The sequence below is a fragment of the Chanodichthys erythropterus genome, unplaced genomic scaffold, assembly GCF_024489055.1.
Source record: "Chanodichthys erythropterus isolate Z2021 unplaced genomic scaffold, ASM2448905v1 ctg000260_np12, whole genome shotgun sequence".
Taxonomy (NCBI): Eukaryota; Metazoa; Chordata; class Actinopteri; order Cypriniformes; family Xenocyprididae; genus Chanodichthys; species Chanodichthys erythropterus.
In genome coordinates this window covers 142,930-162,500 of record NW_027125656.1, presented here as the reverse complement: position 1 = coordinate 162,500, position 19,571 = coordinate 142,930, and the positions used below count along the sequence as shown (strand labels likewise).

The 19,571-nt window shown below is 40.6% G+C and overlaps 1 protein-coding gene and 17 non-coding genes across 18 annotated transcripts in view; 1 reads left to right on the top strand and 17 right to left on the bottom strand.

Moving 5' to 3' along the window:
- Positions 1–133: 133 nt before the first annotated feature.
- On the bottom strand, positions 134–206 carry trnav-uac (transfer RNA valine (anticodon UAC)). The gene has a single exon. It is a non-coding gene; the product is annotated as a tRNA-Val (tRNA).
- A 261-nt stretch (positions 207–467) lies between these two features.
- Positions 468–540, bottom strand: trnav-cac (transfer RNA valine (anticodon CAC)). The gene has a single exon. It is a non-coding gene; the product is annotated as a tRNA-Val (tRNA).
- A 93-nt stretch (positions 541–633) lies between these two features.
- Positions 634–706, bottom strand: trnav-aac (transfer RNA valine (anticodon AAC)). The gene has a single exon. It is a non-coding gene; the product is annotated as a tRNA-Val (tRNA).
- Positions 707–962: 256 nt separating this feature from the next.
- On the bottom strand, positions 963–1,035 carry trnav-cac (transfer RNA valine (anticodon CAC)). The gene has a single exon. It is a non-coding gene; the product is annotated as a tRNA-Val (tRNA).
- A 259-nt stretch (positions 1,036–1,294) lies between these two features.
- On the bottom strand, positions 1,295–1,367 carry trnav-aac (transfer RNA valine (anticodon AAC)). The gene has a single exon. It is a non-coding gene; the product is annotated as a tRNA-Val (tRNA).
- A 235-nt stretch (positions 1,368–1,602) lies between these two features.
- trnav-uac (transfer RNA valine (anticodon UAC)) lies at positions 1,603–1,675 on the bottom strand. The gene has a single exon. It is a non-coding gene; the product is annotated as a tRNA-Val (tRNA).
- Positions 1,676–1,936: 261 nt separating this feature from the next.
- On the bottom strand, positions 1,937–2,009 carry trnav-cac (transfer RNA valine (anticodon CAC)). Its single transcript has one exon. It is a non-coding gene; the product is annotated as a tRNA-Val (tRNA).
- A 93-nt stretch (positions 2,010–2,102) lies between these two features.
- trnav-aac (transfer RNA valine (anticodon AAC)) lies at positions 2,103–2,175 on the bottom strand. The gene has a single exon. It is a non-coding gene; the product is annotated as a tRNA-Val (tRNA).
- Positions 2,176–2,431: 256 nt separating this feature from the next.
- Positions 2,432–2,504, bottom strand: trnav-cac (transfer RNA valine (anticodon CAC)). Its single transcript has one exon. It is a non-coding gene; the product is annotated as a tRNA-Val (tRNA).
- Positions 2,505–2,625: 121 nt separating this feature from the next.
- trnav-aac (transfer RNA valine (anticodon AAC)) lies at positions 2,626–2,698 on the bottom strand. The gene has a single exon. It is a non-coding gene; the product is annotated as a tRNA-Val (tRNA).
- A 422-nt stretch (positions 2,699–3,120) lies between these two features.
- On the bottom strand, positions 3,121–3,193 carry trnav-aac (transfer RNA valine (anticodon AAC)). Its single transcript has one exon. It is a non-coding gene; the product is annotated as a tRNA-Val (tRNA).
- Positions 3,194–3,427: 234 nt separating this feature from the next.
- Positions 3,428–3,500, bottom strand: trnav-cac (transfer RNA valine (anticodon CAC)). Its single transcript has one exon. It is a non-coding gene; the product is annotated as a tRNA-Val (tRNA).
- A 401-nt stretch (positions 3,501–3,901) lies between these two features.
- Positions 3,902–3,974, bottom strand: trnav-uac (transfer RNA valine (anticodon UAC)). The gene has a single exon. It is a non-coding gene; the product is annotated as a tRNA-Val (tRNA).
- Positions 3,975–4,401: 427 nt separating this feature from the next.
- trnav-aac (transfer RNA valine (anticodon AAC)) lies at positions 4,402–4,474 on the bottom strand. Its single transcript has one exon. It is a non-coding gene; the product is annotated as a tRNA-Val (tRNA).
- Positions 4,475–5,204: 730 nt separating this feature from the next.
- Positions 5,205–5,277, bottom strand: trnav-uac (transfer RNA valine (anticodon UAC)). The gene has a single exon. It is a non-coding gene; the product is annotated as a tRNA-Val (tRNA).
- Positions 5,278–5,538: 261 nt separating this feature from the next.
- On the bottom strand, positions 5,539–5,611 carry trnav-cac (transfer RNA valine (anticodon CAC)). Its single transcript has one exon. It is a non-coding gene; the product is annotated as a tRNA-Val (tRNA).
- Positions 5,612–5,732: 121 nt separating this feature from the next.
- On the bottom strand, positions 5,733–5,805 carry trnav-aac (transfer RNA valine (anticodon AAC)). The gene has a single exon. It is a non-coding gene; the product is annotated as a tRNA-Val (tRNA).
- A 4,419-nt stretch (positions 5,806–10,224) lies between these two features.
- LOC137015706 (mitogen-activated protein kinase kinase kinase 5-like) overlaps positions 10,225–19,571 on the top strand; it is a 37,125-nt gene continuing 27,778 nt past the window's right edge. Inside the window, exons 1-2 of the mRNA XM_067380719.1 lie at positions 10,225–11,313; positions 18,532–18,671. Of these exons, the coding sequence (XP_067236820.1) occupies positions 10,938–11,313; positions 18,532–18,671 (516 nt within the window). The 5' untranslated portion in view covers positions 10,225–10,937. The remainder of the gene's footprint in view (positions 11,314–18,531; positions 18,672–19,571) is intronic.

Here is a 19,571-nt window from a genome sequence, read left to right as displayed (position 1 = left end):
CCTTCGGCATGACAGTCTGCCTAGAGCTCCTTAGTACGATTGCCATCACCCAGCTCAAAAGTAAGGACTCTGTAGCGTGGACATCCTCTTACTGGAGAGCCATTTTAGAATGTATATTTCAAAAACCTCCACTTGTTTCCGCCCAGTTTCGAACTGGGGACCTTTCGCGTGTAAAGCGAACGTGATAACCACTACACTACGGAAACCTGAGGGCGAATGCATTCCGATCGTTTTTAGCGCACGCTTGTCGACAACGACTGAAACGACAGACTGAGCAGTGCTCTTAAACCGGCAAAGGGCTGCTACTTTTAGTAGCAAACCAACTGTTTTGCCATTACAGGAGACCTCACTGGTCGTTTGTTTTATTTTCGTTCTCTTTTGAAGAGTTTACACCGCAAATTGCGCAGCAAGAGTGCCGATCTGCTCAAAAGAAATCCCCTCAGGAAATTTTGGCAAAAGCGACTCACTGTTTCCGCCCAGTTTCGAACTGGGGACCTTTCGCGTGTGAGGCGAACGTGATAACCACTACACTACGGAAACCTGTCAGGTGCGGCCACCGAGAGAAGACTTAAAAGAGTGCTAAATCCTCCTAGCGTCGCAAACAGTGCATATTTTCTGTCAAAAGCCAAGCGCTGTTTCTGCTCGGTTTCGAACCGAGGACCTTTCGCGTGTTAGGCGAACGTGATGACCACTACACTACAGAAACCTCACAACAGCCCTCGGGTGCTTTTTCAAAGACAGGATCGTCCCATGATCTGCCCCGCAAGCAGAGCGAGAGAGAGGGAGAGAGAGACCGTCTGTGTAAATTCCACAAACAACAGGAGAGCGCACATTCAGAATGACAGTCTGCATAGAGCTCCTTTTTACGATTGCCTTCAGCCAGCTAAAAGGTAAGGTCTTTGGAGCATGGACATCCTCTTACTGGAGAGCCATTTCAGCATGTGTCTTAAAAAACCTTCGTTTGTTTCCGCCCAGTTTCGAACTGGGGACCTTTCGCGTGTGAGGCGAACGTGATAACCACTACACTACGGAAACCTGTCGCGTGCTGCCACCGAGAGAAGACTTAAAAGAGTGCTAAATCCTCCTAGCGTCGCAAACAGTGCATATTTTCTGTCAAAAGCCAAGCGCTGTTTCTGCTCGGTTTTGAACCGAGGACCTTTCGCGTGTTAGGCGAACGCGATGACCATTACACTACAGAAACCTGTCACGTGCGACCACCGAGAGAAGACTTAAAAGAGTGCTAAATCCTCCTAGCGTCGCAAACAGTGCATATTTTCTGTCGAAAGCCAAGCGCTGTTTCTGCTCGGTTTCGAACCGAGGACCTTTCGCGTGTTAGGCGAACGTGATGACCACTACACTACAGAAACCTCACATTGCTCGCCGGTGCTTTTTCGAACACAGCATCGTCCCATGATCTGCCCCGTGAGCAGAGTGACAGTCAATGCAAATTCCACAAACAGGACAGAGCTCCTTCGGCATGACAGTCTGCCTAGAGCTCCTTAGTACGATTGCCATCACCCAGCTCAAAAGTAAGGACTCTGTAGCGTGGACATCCTCTTACTGGAGAGCCATTTTAGAATGTATATTTCAAAAACCTCCACTTGTTTCCGCCCAGTTTCGAACTGGGGACCTTTCGCGTGTAAAGCGAACGTGATAACCACTACACTACGGAAACCTGAGGGCGAATGCATTCCGATCGTTTTTAGCGCACGCTTGTCGACAACGACTGAAACGACAGACTGAGCAGTGCTCTTAAACCGGCAAAGGGCTGCTACTTTTAGTAGCAAACCAACTGTTTTGCCATTACAGGAGACCTCACTGGTCGTTTGTTTTATTTTCGTTCTCTTTTGAAGAGTTTACACCGCAAATTGCGCAGCAAGAGTGCCGATCTGCTCAAAAGAAATCCCCTCAGGAAATTTTGGCAAAAGCGACTCACTGTTTCCGCCCAGTTTCGAACTGGGGACCTTTCGCGTGTGAGGCGAACGTGATAACCACTACACTACGGAAACCTGTCAGGTGCGGCCACCGAGAGAAGACTTAAAAGAGTGCTAAATCCTCCTAGCGTCGCAAACAGTGCATATTTTCTGTCAAAAGCCAAGCGCTGTTTCTGCTCGGTTTCGAACCGAGGACCTTTCGCGTGTTAGGCGAACGTGATGACCACTACACTACAGAAACCTCACAACAGCCCTCGGGTGCTTTTTCAAAGACAGGATCGTGCCATGATCTGCCCCGCAAGCAGAGCGAGAGAGAGGGAGAGAGAGACCGTCTGTGTAAATTCCACAAACAACAGGAGAGCGCACATTCAGAATGACAGTCTGCATAGAGCTCCTTTTTACGATTGCCTTCAGCCAGCTAAAAGGTAAGGTCTTTGGAGCATGGACATCCTCTTACTGGAGAGCCATTTCAGCATGTGTCTTAAAAAACCTTCGTTTGTTTCCGCCCAGTTTCGAACTGGGGACCTTTCGCGTGTGAGGCGAACGTGATAACCACTACACTACGGAAACCTGTCTTTTGGAAGCAGACAGAAAGCTTCTGGTGCATACTTCTTAAAAGGGGTAAAAGGAAGATGAGGTAAATCCTACTGGTGTCGCAAACAGTTTATATTTTCTGTCAAAAGCCAAGCGTTGTTTCTGCTCGGTTTCGAACCGAGGACCTTTCGCGTGTTAGGCGAACGTGATGACCACTACACTACAGAAACCTCACAACGGCCCTCGGGTGCTTTTTCAAAGACAGGATCGTCCCATGATCTGCCCCGCAAGCAGAGCGAGAGAGAGGGAGAGAGAGACCGTCTGTGTAAATTCCACAAACAACAGGAGAGCGCACATTCAGAATGACAGTCTGCATAGAGCTCCTTTTTACGATTGCCTTCAGCCAGCTAAAAGGTAAGGTCTTTGGAGCATGGACATCCTCTTACTGGAGAGCCATTTCAGCATGTGTCTTAAAAAACCTCCGTTTGTTTCCACCCAGTTTCGAACTGGGGACCTTTCGCGTGTGAGGCGAACGTGATAACCACTACACTACGGAAACCTGTCACGTGCGGTTACCGAGAGAAGACTTAAAAGAGTGCTAAATCCTCCTAGCGTCGCAAACAGTGCATATTTTCTGTCAAAAGCCAAGCGCTGTTTCTGCTCGGTTTCGAACCGAGGACCTTTCGCGTGTTAGGCGAACGTGATGACCACTACACTACAGAAACCTCACATCGCTCGCCAGTGCTTTTTCGAACACAGGATCATCCCATGATCTGCCCCGCGAGCAGAGTGACAGTCAATGCAAATTCCACAAACAGGACAGAGCTCCTTCGGCATGACAGTCTGCCTAGAGCTCCTTAGTACGATTGCCATCACCCAGCTCAAAAGTAAGGTCTTTGGAGCGTGGACATCCTCTTACTGGAGAGCCATTTCAGCATGTGTCTTAAAAAACCTCAGTTTGTTTCCGCCCAGTTTCGAACTGGGGACCTTTCGCGTGTGAGGCGAACGTGATAACCACTACACTACGGAAACCTGTCGCGTGCTGCCACCGAGAGAAGACTTAAAAGAGTGCTAAATCCTCCTAGCGTCACAAACAGTGCATATTTTCTGTCAAGAGCCAAGCGCTGTTTCTGCTCGGTTTCGAACCGAGGACCTTTCGCGTGTTAGGCGAACGTGATGACCACTACACTACAGATACCTCACATTGCTCGCCGGTGCTTTTTCGAACACAGGATCGTCCCATGATCTGCCCCGCGAGCAGAGTGACAGTCAATGCAAATTCCTCAAACAGGACAGAGCTCCTTCGGCATGACAGTCTGCCTAGAGTTCCTTAGTACGATTGCCATCACCCAGCTCAAAAGTAAGGACTCTGTAGCGTGGACATCCTCTTACTGGAGAGCCATTTTAGAATGTATATTTCAAAAACCTCCACTTGTTTCCGCCCAGTTTCGAAATGGGGACCTTTCGCGTGTAAAGCGAACGTGATAACCACTACACTACGGAAACCTGAGGGCGAATGCATTCCGATCGTTTTTAGCGCACGCTTGTCGACAACGACTGAAACGACAGACTGAGCAGTGCTCTTAAACCGGCAAAGGGCTGCTACTTTTAGTAGCAAACCAACTGTTTTGCCATTACAGGAGACCTCACTGGTCGTTTGTTTTATTTTCGTTCTCTTTTGAAGAGTTTACACCGCAAATTGCGCAGCAAGAGTGCCGATCTGCTCAAAAGAAATCCCCTCAGGAAATTTTGGCAAAAGCGACTCACTGTTTCCGCCCAGTTTCGAACTGGGGACCTTTCACGTGTGAGGCGAACGTGATAACCACTACACTACGGAAACCTGTCAGGTGCGGCCACCGAGAGAAGACTTAAAAGAGTGCTAAATCCTCCTAGCGTCGCAAACAGTGCATATTTTCTGTCAAAAGCCAAGCGCTGTTTCTGCTCGGTTTCGAACCGAGGACCTTTCGCGTGTTAGGCGAACGTGATGACCACTACACTACAGAAACCTCACAACGGCCCTCGGGTGCTTTTTCAAAGACAGGATCGTCCCATGATCTGCCCCGCAAGCAGAGCGAGAGAGAGGGAGAGAGAGACCGTCTGTGTAAATTCCACAAACAACAGGAGAGCGCACATTCAGAATGACAGTCTGCATAGAGCTCCTTTTTACGATTGCCTTCAGCCAGCTAAAAAGTAAGGTCTTTGGAGCGTGGACATCCTCTTACTGGAGAGCCATTTCAGCATGTGTCTTAAAAAACCTCCGTTTGTTTCCACCCAGTTTCGAACTGGGGACCTTTCGCGTATGAGGCGAACGTGATAACCACTACACTACAGAAACCTGTCACGTGCGGTTACCGAGAGAAGACTTAAAAAAGTGCTAAATCCTCCTAGCGTCGCAAACAGTGCATATTTTCTGTCGAAAGCCAAGCGCTGTTTCTGCTCGGTTTCGAACCGAGGACCTTTCACGTGTTAGGCGAACGTGATGACCACTACACTACAGAAACCTCACATTGCTCGCCGGTGCTTTTTCGAACACAGGATCGTCCCATGATCTGCCCCGCGAGCAGAGTGACAGTCAATGCAAATTCCACAAACAGGACAGAGCTCCTTCGGCATGACAGTCTGCCTAGAGCTCCTTAGTACGATTGCCATCACCCAGCTCAAAAGTAAGGACTCTGTAGCGTGGACATTCTCTTACTGGAGAGCCATTTTAGAATGTATATTTCAAAAACCTCCACTTGTTTCCGCCCAGTTTCGAACTGGGGACCTTTCGCGTGTAAAGCGAACGTGATAACCACTACACTACGGAAACCTGAGGGCCAACGCATTCCGATCGTTTTTAGCGCACGCTTGTCGACAACGACTGAAACGACAGACTGAGCAGTGCTCTTAAACCGGCAAAGGGCTGCTACTTTTAGTAGCAAACCAACTGTTTTGCCATTACAGGAGACCTCACTGGTCGTTTGTTTTATTTTCGTTCTCTTTTGAAGAGTTTACACCGCAAATTGCGCAGCAAGAGTGCAGATCTGCTCAAAAGAAATCCCCTCAGGAAATTTTGGCAAAAGCGACTCACTGTTTCCGCCCAGTTTCGAACTGGGGACCTTTCGCGTGTGAGGCGAACGTGATAACCACTACACTACGGAAACCTGTCTTTTGGAAGCAGACAGAAAGCTTCTGGTGCATACTTCTTAAAAGGGGTAAAAGGAAGATGAGGTAAATCCTACTGGTGTCGCAAACAGTTTATATTTTCTGTCAAAAGCCAAGCGTTGTTTCTGCTCGGTTTCGAACCGAGGACCTTTCGCGTGTTAGGCGAACGTGATGACCACTACACTACAGAAACCTCACGTTGCTCGCCGGTGCTTTTTCGAACACAGGATCATCCCATGATCTGCCCCGCGAGCAGAGTGACAGTCAATGCAAATTCCACAAACAGGACAGAGCTCCTTCGGCATGACAGTCTGCCTAGAGCTCCTTAGTACGATTGCCATCACCCACTTCGAGTCAGTTTACTCGATGAGAAAGACTTCCGCAAAGGATGCACCTGTGTATCCTCGCTCATGACTCCTCAGGAAAGCCTCCTCACTCCTCGTTCCTTGCCTCCTCGCGGTGCGATTAGAGAATTGAGATGTCCTTCAAGATGGCTGAGCTCGATTGTTTTCCGGGTCATAGGATGGAGGACGGAGGAGCGAGGAGACGAGGAGGGATATTGAGAAGCACCAGTGCCCAAGGAAGTCGATATATCATCATATCGCCCTAATTTCTTCATGTTAAAGCATTAAGGGATAACATAACAGCATGATCCTCGGTAATGCAGCTCTGAAATGAGTTATATTGTGGAGTCTCTACACCAAGTAAGTTTTACTGGACCTAAATGGAATAAATACATGATTTCTTACCGAGAGAAGCTTAACAATGAATCAAAGATGTGCTGCTTTATGAACACAGATGAGCTATTTCACAAATAACATTCTAAACGTGTTTTCGTACATTATTAATGGCGTGAGCACACATATTCAAACAGATCAGAAGTTAGGAATCTGTAATAAATACAAATGACAAAGCCACATTTTGGTCAAGTTTGTTTTCATTGAGTTTCACTTTCACCATTGTGTCGCTGGAAGGCAGAAAATTAGGGACATTATAGCAGATGAGCCCAGAATATGAACGCAAAACATTTAACACAAGCATTTTGCTCTCATAAAGAAAACACTTAATGGACAGTGACTTAACGTGTAATAAGACGGGTTCTGTTCATATTCTGGGCTCATCTGCTTTGCTGTACATAGTTTCTATGGGTGGAGAACGTTAACGTGAAATTAAACGCGTTGCGTTCAAATTCTGGGCTATTAGTATGATGTTTAACTTAACGTACTTACATTACGCCACCTTAAGCTTTTTATAATGTCCCGAAAATGGGACAAAATGGCGCTCCATTTCACATCCGTTTTCCACGCTGGTCAGTATATGCAGATAGTTAATAACACAGCCAGCGTTCACCATTCTAATATGTTTTTAACTGTATAATATAAATTTTAACATCTTCCTCCATTATTTCCTAGTCTCTAGTGTACTGTATGTGACCTAAAGTCCCAGAATGCAATGCGTTGCTGACGTCACGTTCCCAGAATCTTATAGATGGCTATGTGGCTATCACAGGGTTGTTTTCAGTTCCATCAGAAAATATTGTTAGAGTAATTAAATTACATTAGCAATGGTCATACAGGTCAACTTGCAGCATATGTGTAACTTAGTCCACGATATACGTGAAGAACAAATGACGAATCGTTTTTACTGAGGTAACATTAGGCTACGTCAATTACGTTTCAAATTGCCATAATGGGCGTGCTAATGTTGTTTTCCTCAGCGTCTCAGCATAATGACAGAGCATACGTCCATGAGAGCTAACGTTATGTTATTTTGCACAGACATGCATAACTTTGTTCGACTGTCATGAATATGTGAAATGTCCATTGACATCAAGTTAGCCAAGCATAGATGAATCTTACCTGTCCAGGAGAAAATTAGCAACATTAGACATTTTTATCCGACTGGAGTTAGGGTAGGTTACCAGTGTTGCCAACTAATTTTCAGGGAAGTTGCTAAAGGCAGATCGTTTTGTTGCTAAAAGTTGCTAAATGACATTGTGACGTAATTGCGCCATGACGTCATTACGTAATCGCAACGCAAAACTTCATAGATATTATTTGAAATGCTAATTTAGATTTGTTTGTAAAATAAATACACACACACAGCATTTTTAAAATGAATACAAACAACACTTTTTTGACCAGATTTATTTTTATTTTTAAATACAACATTGATATTGTACAGTTAAACACTTTTGAACAATTACATTTTATGTAGGCTATTTTCCTTTTAACCACTGAAACTACACATGAACTGAACAATTAAAGCCCTGTGGTAGTTAATATGCTACGGCTAAATTATCGTGCCTTTTTGTGCCTTTGTTGTCTTGATGTCTTTTTGTCTTCCGATCTTAAGGAATTATGAATCAACCGCTCGTCTATTTAGCTAGCTTGTGTGCTGTTTTGATTAGAGTCACTTTCCAAAAGTTGCTAAAAGTTGCCAAATAAATGTTAAAAATTGCTAAATTTGTTGCTAGGTGCTTTTTGGAAAAAAAGTTGCTAGTGTTGTCTGAAAAGTTGCTAAATCTAGCAACAAAATTGCTAAGTTGGGAACACTGTAGGTTACAGCAAAGCTGGCAACACGGATCCCGAAACACTACTGACTTCGTGATTGGTAGATAGGTGAAGGGAGGCGCGTCAGGCCAAAACACAAAATTACAACATCAACATCAGTTGAGGGCTGCAAGTCCACTTTTTAATTGACAATATCCTGGCCGGACTACTTTTGTTAGTGATATAAGTATTTGAAATGAACATGATTTCTTAATGTCTAGTGACACATCAGGGCCATTTTATGATTAATTGAAATAGATTTCTTACATACAGCTCCTTTAAAATGCTAATTTTTGATATCTAGAATTACATTTCCACTAGTAAAAACGAGAATTCTTGATATCTGTAATTGTATTTTCACTATGAAATGTCACCATGGCTGCCATTCAAATTCACTTGTTGATATCAAGAACTGACTAGTTGAAATTCAACTTTCACATATCAGACATACAATGGACTATATGCACGGAGCGTTCTTTAGAACTTCCGCATTAATATAAGCCAGCTCAAAAACTTCCGGTGGGAGTCACGTGCTGGTGTGTTGAGCATCAGTAGTGTAATACTTAGTTTATAATCAGAATATAGTCACTTAAATAGTCAGGCACAGCATTAATTTAGTTATTCAAACATAAGACAGCATAAAAAATAAATAAAAAATTCCTCAGTGTTCCTCCTCAGCTAAATTCAATTCGACCATCAGTTTTCACACTTTTATGGAAAAAAAGCTTCAAAAACTAAATATTTATTGTGCACTTTAGTTAGATTAATTGAATAAAATGTGTGTTTTTACAAGTGTGCTGAAATCATTGATCTTGCGCTGCTCTGACTGACAGATGCTGTGATTATAAGGAGAGCGCATGATTGCTTTCTGTGTCATTCATTCACAAGAAAAGTTAGTTTTTCATGAGATTTTTTGAGTATTTCATACTTCACATTGACAAAATGTATTTTTAAACCTAGTTATTTTATAATGTTTAATATTTAGTCAAAAACAAAGTGAAAAACGATTAGAGGAAATGGCTGATATATGCGCAAATAAATGCTACTTTGCCGCCACCTGCTGGTTAAAGTGGTAATTACTGTCTTTTTTATTTTTAAATAAGTGTTTTCTATTAAATGTTGAATTTCCCACATTTTTAAACGTTCGGTTTTACAATGGGGACAATCTCAGAAGAATGAACAAGTAATGTTTGTGGTCATCACATTAAAAATATAATTTTAAGTGCTGGAAAATAATGTGTGTGTGTGTCTAATTACAGACAGCGTTTTTAAACGGTCCCATTAGCTTCGTCTTTATTGCAATCAATAAAACTGGTTTATTGGCAAACTAGGTAAATGTGATAACTGCATAAAAATATGAATAGATCATTAAAAAGTCAACCATTGAGGGTTTTGTGTTGATGTACAGCGAGTAGAGAATGAGCAGCTAACAGTTCACCGGAAATGCTTGAGCTGGCTTAACGACAACCAGGAAGTAACCGTGCATATATTCAATTCTTACTAGTAAAAATCATAATTTTTGATATCAATAATTACATTGTTACTAGTAAAAAATGAAACTTTTTTGATATTAAGAATTCAATTGGCACTAGTTGAAAACTGCTACTAGTAAAAATTTGCTAGTCAATATTTGCTATCTGAAAATGTATTTCTGATATCAATATAATTTCAGATATCTAAAATGGCTTTCTTACTAGTAACAATCACATTCATGGCATTAGAAACTGACACTGTCACTAGTGACAATCAAATGATTGATATGAAAAATTAACATTGTTACGCACGCTAGCAAAAAAAGTAATTAATTATATAAAAAATGTTTTTTTTACTAGTAAGAATTGTATTCCTGATATGTGAAACTGGCATTTCAAATAGTAAGAAATAAATTCTTGATATCAACAATTATCATTTTAACTAGTGAAAACTGAATTGTTGTTATCAAGAATGTATATCCTGAGAATGAATAAAAGTCAAAACGGCTTGCCATAGAGCGTGCACGCGGACCCACGCTTCGAATCTACCGGAAATAGTATAGTATCCGGGGACTTTGGGTATGCTCTTTTCAACATATTACTGATGATGTCTCCAAGGAGCACCAGTTACTGTTTCAAGGCTAGGATGGATAGTGTGTGACGCAAGTGTGTGTGTTGACAGGCCCAGGTGGGAGAGCGTCACGTTACGTGTTTAATATTCATTAGCTAAGCCTTTTCCATAGTAGGATTCGTGAATTCGCTTCCTGCAAGTCCAGAGTGTTTCTCCACCCCTGAGTGTGAGTTGTGCTGAAGATAATAATAGAAATAGGGCAGGGTCCAGCAGACAAACGCGATTTCACAACTCCAGTATGACATAAACGCGATGACAGGAGCCTAACCCGAGCAAACCTGGAGCTTGATGTCTCGCGGGACTTCAGCGATCGACACAACTGCTTTACTTCGCAAACTACAATTCATGCGCTCCGATAAATGATTCTCATGTCACTCGATGAATCTCCAGGAGTGGGATATCGTGTCTTCGAGTCGTGACGTGCGCGTCCACGAGCAGTCCTTGGTCTCTCTTCTCTTCTCCAGACCTGTGTGCTGCTAAGCGGATTTTTAGATTTTCATCTAAAATGAAACGATAATCGTCTTTATTGCAGGTTGTCGGTGCTGATGACGTCAGGCCACTGGTGTTTGTTAGTTTGATGCCACTGTAGCCACCAGGAATGCCAGCTATGAAGTGTGCTGGCTGAGCTCTGTATTGTTGGGGTTGGACACACTCAACAAACTGATGAAAAATGAATTCAGATCTGGAGGCCATTTCTCTTTCTGTACCTTCTCTCTGCCAACCCCTAGACATGATGGGAGGTAACGCAGAATCCAGTTCTGGTGCCGGGACGCTCTGGCAGGACCCCTCCATCTGTAAGAGTGCCAACCCTGGGGTCATCAGTTTGCCCTCCGACACCTTGTTGACCACGGGTAAATGTAAGAACCGAGCCGTAACGGTGGCCTACGTGAGGAACTCTGAGACGAGCCAACATCTGAGCCCGGAGAACATGGCTCTGCAGTGTCTGAAGGACGCCTGCGACGTTGTGGGGTGTAAACTAGATGTTGTTCCCTTTGGGAAGCTGGACTTTGGTGAAACTGCAGTTCTTGATCACTTTTACAATGCAGGTAAGTCTACTGAGAGTCCTACAAAGCCATTTGCTAAATCAGCACAAAGTTTGTTGACCGCTCAAATGTGTGGTAGTTGCGGCCTTTACAGTGTATTTGGTTTCTTTCCTTCTCTTTGGTTTCTATCTTGTTTTCCAGCTCTCAGCTTTTCCAGGAAAGTTCTCAGAATGAAGTGAAATGTGATGGTATCATGGGTGGAGCGCGGCTGAATGGAAATGACGTTTTCCATAGTAGCTTGAAACTTAATGTAAACTGTTGATCTGCAGCAAAACCAGTTAAAATGTTTAAGTCCACCAAATCACTAGAGCTGTGTGCATTTCTTTGGGAAGTGTAACTTGCTTTCCTAAATCAAGAGGTGCTGACGAGTTTCTTCTTTGTCCCAAAACACTAAATAACAACAAACGCCACCACATCCGTTACCGAACACCTGCTCGTTGCTCTGTGAGATTGTCCTCATCCACGAGCTCGTCACATGCAGTGACAAAAGACTCAATTTGAGGTATTTGATTAAACAGTTTTGAAAATGTTTCAGATATTTGTAGTTTGTGAGAGTCCCTGAAATTTTGGGACAAAACTGTAATTAAATCAACAATAGTTTAATAATGTCCATAACTGTAGAATAAGTGAAAAGACAGTATTGAGGTCAAATGAAATGGTTAAAAAAGGGGTTTAGTTCCCCCCATAATCCTTATCTCTTAAATATTTAATCTTGAGTTCTGGATCATTGGCATCTTGTGTGAGCTCGTGTCTTTTAGACTTTAGATCAGAGACTGACGCTCTGGTGTTTTTCAGCATTGCTCTCCCTCCATCATCTGTAAGGTTAAGGTTGTGGTGTGTGTTTCACCATAGTTTGGTTCCGCTTGTCTTAGAATGCTGTTTCATCCATGTGACCTTTAGGTTCAACAGCTCAAGATGTTAAAGGGTTCTCCCCTGTTAAAGGGTTAGTTCACCCAAAAATGAAATTTCTGTCATTAATTACTCACCCGTACGACCTTCATTCATCTTCAGAACACAAATTAAGATATGTTTGATGAAATCCGAGAGGTTTATGACTCAGTATCTATAATCAACACTTTCAAGGTCCAGAAAGGAACTAAAGACATCGTTAAAACGGTCATGTGACTGCAGTGGTTCTTTTTGTGCCGGAAGCGCTGGACGTAAACAACGTATGAAAATGACACAGAAGAGAAGAGATTGTTGAATAAAGTCATTATTTTTGTTTTGTTTTTGTGCACATAAAGTATTCTCGTCTCTTCATAACATTACGGTTGATCCACTGCAGTCACATGACTGTTTTAACGATGTCTTTAGTTCCTTTCTGGACCTTGAAAGTGTTGATTATGGACATTGAGTCATAAACCTCTCGGATTTCCTCAAAAACATGTTAATTTGTGTTCTGAAGATGAATGAAGGTCTTACGGGTGTGGAACGACATGAGGGCGAGTAATTAATGACAGAAATTTCATTTTTGGGTGAATTAACTCTTTAAGGCTCTGTCTTATGTTGGACGGTGAGATGTTATCTGGAACCTTCAGGATTCGTTTGTTTGCAGCATGTTCATGTTTCTCAAACTTAGACGGTTATTTTAGATTTCCTTGTGTAACCTTATCCAGATTTGTACACTTCAGAAAGCTCGTTGAGCTGCTCAAACCTGCACTTTCACAAGTTTAAAGGAATAGATTGTATGACTATACATGTATGACTTTCTTCCTTCGGTGGAACACAAAATATTTTATATGTAAAAATAAATAAATAAATATATATATATATATATATATAATTTCTATACAATGACATTTTGTTACCAGAGGCTTTAAAGCTCTAAAAGAAGTGAAATGTGCCATAAATGTTCTCCATGCAACTCTTACACTACATCCAAGTCTTCTGAAGCCATACGATAACAACTGTGTGAGATCCAGCGGTTCACGAGGGTGAAATCTAGATGAAGAGCCAGTCAGGCTCAGTGACAGACCAGTGTTTCATCTAATGCTTGACTTTATTTTGAGATTACCGCATCAGCCAGTTCTCCATTTATCAAAAGGGTTAGTTTTGTATTCATCTTACTAGTCATTATTAATTTGTATTTTTTATCAAGTATATCAGTGTGATTTTGGCCATCAGTCACCCTGCTGTTCAGGTTCTGGTGTTAACCACTGAAACCACTGTGTGTTGGCCACTGAACTTACATTAAATATGAATAAATTATACCGCTTATGAATATTCAGTTTGAGGCGCTGAAGAAACTAGAAAATTGTTTGTCTGAAATCCTCAAGTTAAAACAGACATGCTGAAAAATGCATATGTTTGTTATTATTCGCATATTTTAAGATGCCTCTTTGGTCCATAGATGCATCTCTTTATTGTCATTGCACTCGTTTGCTTGTTTTGATGAGCGCTTTATCGATACAGTGCATTTTTTTGGGCCTGAATGTTTTGTCTATCGATCAAAGGTAGCATGTTTTACATAGTTATAGCATTTTTAAAATGTTTGAACATGTTTTAACAGTGGATGCGTAGGAGGGAAATTGTACTTCTGGACTCTGGGAGTTTTTGAAGGAAAAAAGGTTTGCAGTGGAACGCAATCTTATCAAAGGCTTTTTCTGTCTGATTACAAGGCAGCGTACTGTTCCCTTGAGTATTATGGTTATCTCTGCAAGGGCTGCTGAGCAGATAGAAGCTCATTTATTATTTGTTTGTGGAAAGGTGAAGTTATGTGGTGATAAAGTAAGTCTGATTTTGTTGTGCAGGGTATATATGACTGCATACAAATACTGCATAGTGGGTGAAAAACAGTATGTGAGTCAAGTAATATATGTACAAATTCAGAAAACATTAGACAAAAAGTACACGGGTGACACTGTAGTATCCCAAGAGGCCATGGGAGAGGAGTCGTAGGTCAATGTCCAGATGTAGTGTGTCCAGATTACATACTAGAACAGTAACTGAGACGCAGCCATAATCTTTAATTAGCGATTAGGGATGTTTAAGGTGTCACTACTACTGTTGTTCATACGTGAAGTTAGAGATTTAAACGGCTTGTTTGTGCTGGACATGAATGACACCTATAATCATGTGGCTTTTTGAGAAGAGGTGTGCTGTTACTTTTTTAAGGGATTTGATTTAAGATTTAATATTATTGAGATTGGGAAGTGTGCTCATTTGATTTGGACAGCGAGTAGCACCACCCAACATCCATCTTAGCAACGCAACGAAATGTCTGCATTTTCCTTCGGCCGTTTTATTGTATAGCAGGTGAAAAGTCTGATCACTTCACTAATAGCACATTTAATTTAATTTGATTTTCACATTTGATTTGTCTTCCCAAACACCACTAAAATGAATGTGAAATGCCTCAGTTTCAGTAGTTATTTCTCTTAATTCTGCATGTGGAAGTACACTCGTTAACAGAAACTTGATGACACATTTCTGTTTTCTTGCACTTCGCTGAACTCAGTTATGGCACATTCCTTTTTTCATCAAACAGGTCTCGCTACCTCCGACTGAACAGTTTTCTGCTCCATATCCTTGTTCAGCAGGCTAAGCTTGAGTGATTGCTTTAATTATCCAGTTTAAATGACTCTGAGATCTGAGTCTGCTCATCTAGTAGCTTTTCACATTTGCTGTTGTAAGAAAAATCTGAAAAGTCTGAAAAATTCAAGATCACATACATTGTATAGATTTGTAGACTAAATGTGAATTCTGACTGGAAATGGAGTTCCTTTACTAATTTCTGATCACATTAGACTTGCACTGTAAGTGTATTACTGCACAGACATTTTACCTTTGTTTTTACAAACTGACGGATGTTAAAATGATTGGCTGTAATCAACAAGAAGTCACTGATGTTCACCGCAAATTTTGTTTAACCAGTTGGTTATGTGAAGAATCTCATTGTTTTTACTTTAACAAAAGGTCTAATAGTTTAATCGTATTTTCTATTATTATATATTATATGAATACATTATACAGCATATATTATACATATTTTATATATTTATATTTAATTATAAAAAATTACAAAAAGAAATAGACTATAAAAAAATGTTATGATCACTAAGTCATGACAGCATACTTCCATTACCTAAACTCATCAAAAATAATTTAACAAATTTCAACTTAATTGCAGTTATACAAGATTCATCCAGGCAAGATTTTAAAAATATTATTTTAAATGATAAAATTACACTGCAGAAGTAAAAAAAAAAATCTGTTCTTTTGTGAATCACCTCCAATAGGAAGGTCATCTGGCTACATTAATAACATAATCAATGCATTTATGTTAACCTGCACAACAATACATGGATAACTATTAGACATCAGCATTTATTGAACACGCTACGGTGGATGCTGTTTTGTACTGTTTTAGCGTTGTTCTAAAATAAAACTCAGCTGAAGAAATGTTGAAAAGTTTTTTTTTTGCAAATTTACATTAGACAAAAAAATGCCTGAAAAACCCTTTTCATATGAAGATTAGAAATGGCCTATGGGTGAACTATTTATTCTGTATTAATGTGTTAAGTCAACCATGTAGACCTGCAGCGCTATAGGAACTATATAATCTAGAATAACAGGAACTACCTGTTATAAAGCGGAGCCTATGGCTAAGCATTAGTTCTGTTTGGTGCCACTAGTGAAATTACACACTCCAGCTTTCAGGTATTAAATGGACCATACTTCCACCCCTCACAGTGTCGTTTATAATGTAGACTCTACAACAGTGGATACCCTTGGATTCAATAGTCCAGTCCGGCCAGTACGCTCTGGTGTTTCGGCATGATTGGTGTCTGCCTGTCCAGGAGCAACATTGATCCTCTTTGTTGGAACAAAGTCTCAGTAACTCAGAAAAACTATAACACACAAGTTCACTCAAAGCTTGTTTGTAACAGTCATGTACTTTAAGTTTCACATTAATTTCATTTAACGTAAAAAAAAAAAAAAACACTTGCATTCTTGCTAATAAATACTGTTTGCTTGTTGTTTAGGTCTTGATCATGGCTCTGCGTTAGTTAGCAACAGGATAAGAGGATCATTGTTGCTATGTGCGTTTGTTAACCACATAAAGCCTCACATACTGTAGCTGCATTAATCATTTGAGAATCATCTCTTTTTTTCAACAAGCCATTTGTTTGATGACCGGTTAACAATACTGGCCCATCTCTACCTGTTGTGGCATTTCCCATGTGCACTTTACTGTACGTTACTCTGATATGAAGGTGTCTTTTTATAACAGATTTAGTTCTACGCAGAGAGAACCAAAGTAGTGCAGTCACTGCAGAGGCTGTACACCAGAAAAACAGATTTATGTAGGACAGTTTTAAATACATTTCCATGTGTGAAAGCTGAGACAGATTTCTGTGTGTGTACTGGAATGCTAGATCCTGTATTCACAGCTGGAAATTATCATCATTGTCATTGGTTTCAAACCTGTATGGCAATGTTCAGCAGGGCCTCGATAACCTTTGACTTGTGTTGTAGAGCAGTACGGTTCTAGATGAATTATTCAGATCGCGATCAAGATTTTCTAAACAAAATAACATGTAATTTACCAGAGGTTCTGATAGAACTTTAATTTTTTTAAATGTTTAATTAATTTGAATGAATTATTTAAAAAAATTGGTTTGAATGAATGATTCAGTGACAAACACATGTTAACAGTCTCTTGTCGCCACCTACTGGTGTAATGATATAATCAAAACAATCTTTATTTGAAGCGTGTTATTTTCAAATGGTGTCAAAGGTATAATAGACAGAGCTGAATCGTTGTCATTTAGGAATGAGGGTGTTTGAATCGAGATCGGAAATCCTTTAACGATTAATCGTGCAGATCTATTTTCCATAAATTGCACGTGTGTGATGACAGAGGCTGTCGTTTCGGTTTCGTGTGGTACGGAGGAAAGGAATGACATGTGGTGGTGAGTAAATGATGACAGAATTTTCATTTTTGGATCAACAACAACATCAACAACAACAAAAAAGTCAGAAACAAAATATGGAAGGAGCGAAAACCAAACAAATATTAAACGGATGACCTGACCAGCTCTTGTCTCGTGTTTCTGTTATACCAGTGGCTAAGTATAACTGAATACACCTGCATAACTTTATTTATCAAATCAATTAATTCATTTGCCTTAGCAACCTTCGAAATATGAATTATTAGCTGACTAATATTACATTAGTTGACTATAAGCATCGTTGTACACATCACTTTAATATTACTTTATTTAATAGTATGCAGCACTGAAAAATTGTGTAACTTCAGAAAATTATTTGTGAAGATCTACTGATATGTAGCTATTTTAAGATTGTCCAGTAACCTCTTGGTCAAATAACAGAAGTGTCTTCCTGTCCACTGAGCATTTTAAATAGTTCTGCCAGCTTTGATAAACAGTTTGAATTCATTGAGTTGTAATATCTGTATATCTGCCACAGGCCAACCTGCTTTCTAGATATCGATATTCACATTACCACTGAAACACCTGTATCGGTCGCTGCTTCCAGTGGAACAACTCTGGAAAACTGAACTTTACAAGTCTTTTTGAGAATCTCTAGCTGTGCAAAAGTAGAAGACGCTTATTTCAGAGGCAATATACACAGTTTCGCTTGCGGATCTCTAGTTACTGCAGAAGTGTGAAGATCTCAAAGATCTGATTCCATGAACCTGGCAAAACTCATCAAAAGTTTTTGTAATGTCGAACCGGTTCCTTTTAAACATAATTTTGTTTCCCTGGTAGACTCATAAATTCCTGTGTTTCCAGACTGGCCTAAATCATCATCATATCCTCTGTTGTTATTGATGTATGTAAATGGATTTGCATGTAGAATTTTGATAAAACTTTATAGCAACAATTGCATCAAACATTTTTCGCTGTTAAGGTTCATTTGAATATGAAGACACACGGACACAAATCTCGGGATGTTCATACACTCTGCATGTCTTGGTCCTCGGGGAATGTATGTTGCTCTGCTCGCTTTCATCATGTCTGTTTCCTTTGGGTTAACTGAAACAACAGCTCCGGCACAGATGCATGCAAACAGAGGAACCGACTTCCTGCTGATATTTAAATGAAGCGCGTAGGGCACTGATCTCAACTGTAGGGACAGGCCCGATAGAAACAAACCACACACAAACACTCAGTAAACCACTTATCTATCTATCTGTGTATCTATCTGTCTATCTATCTACTCTGAGTAAAAGCGTCTCTCTCTGTCTGTTCACAGATATTGCAGTGGTTGAAATGACGGATGCGTTTCGACAGCCCTCTCTCTTCTATCACTTGGGTGTGAGAGAGAGTTTCAGCATGGTCAACAACATCATCCTTTACTGTGACCACAACTCAGACTCGCTGCAGTCTCTTCAGGTCAGAAGCTCTTTTATCTCAGTGACACACGAGTCAAATGTGCATCAAATTTAAAATGAAAGGGTCATTTTTTTCAGCACCTTACTTTCATATATTCTTCTAGTCTGAAGTTTAGAGATATAAAGCATGAAAAGTCTTTGTTACGACTATTTTTCACATTTTAGAATAATAGTAAAGTTATGAAAACTATGAACTAACACACGCAGAAGCATGTAGTGATCACCAAAAATGTCAGCTGTTTAAAGTTTTTTCTAGATTCCAGACACACATTGCAGCTCTGCTCAATCTGGGCACAGCTTCATTATGGCATCAAAAGTATCAAAAGAGTTGAAATGTAAATGTGTTGATTCTTTCCTGCGCTGTCCACTTCTTTCACTTAAATTTGTTAATATGTTTATATTTGTCTGCAAACTAAATGTAAACATTTAACATATGCCGTTAATTTAAGATAATGGAAAACATGCGTTCAGCCACACCTCTGACTGCTCTGAGTGTATTACTGCATCAGGTGACCGTGATTTTTGCCAAGTAGGACATTTTCCTGGATCAGAAACAACATTCCAAAAGAACAAATATTCTAATCCTATCCCAAACACAACCTGTGCCTTAAGAAATGAAGAGCAGTTTTGTGAAATGTTGGTGAGGAGGAATGATCTGAAATGACCTGCTTTATTCTTCATAATGCAGAAGCAAGAACCACACTCAGAAATCTCTGATATTGATCCAAAAATGTTCTTTGCACATCATTCAACCATGTGGGCTGAGAAACAAGCTGATGGAGTCGGGGAATGGTCAGAAGGAAATAATGGCTTGATAAGAAATTTGCTTGAAACTTAAACTGAACCCTAAAGTCTGATTGGTTGATGAAGGAGCTTGTCTTAATTAGCAAATAACAGTGAG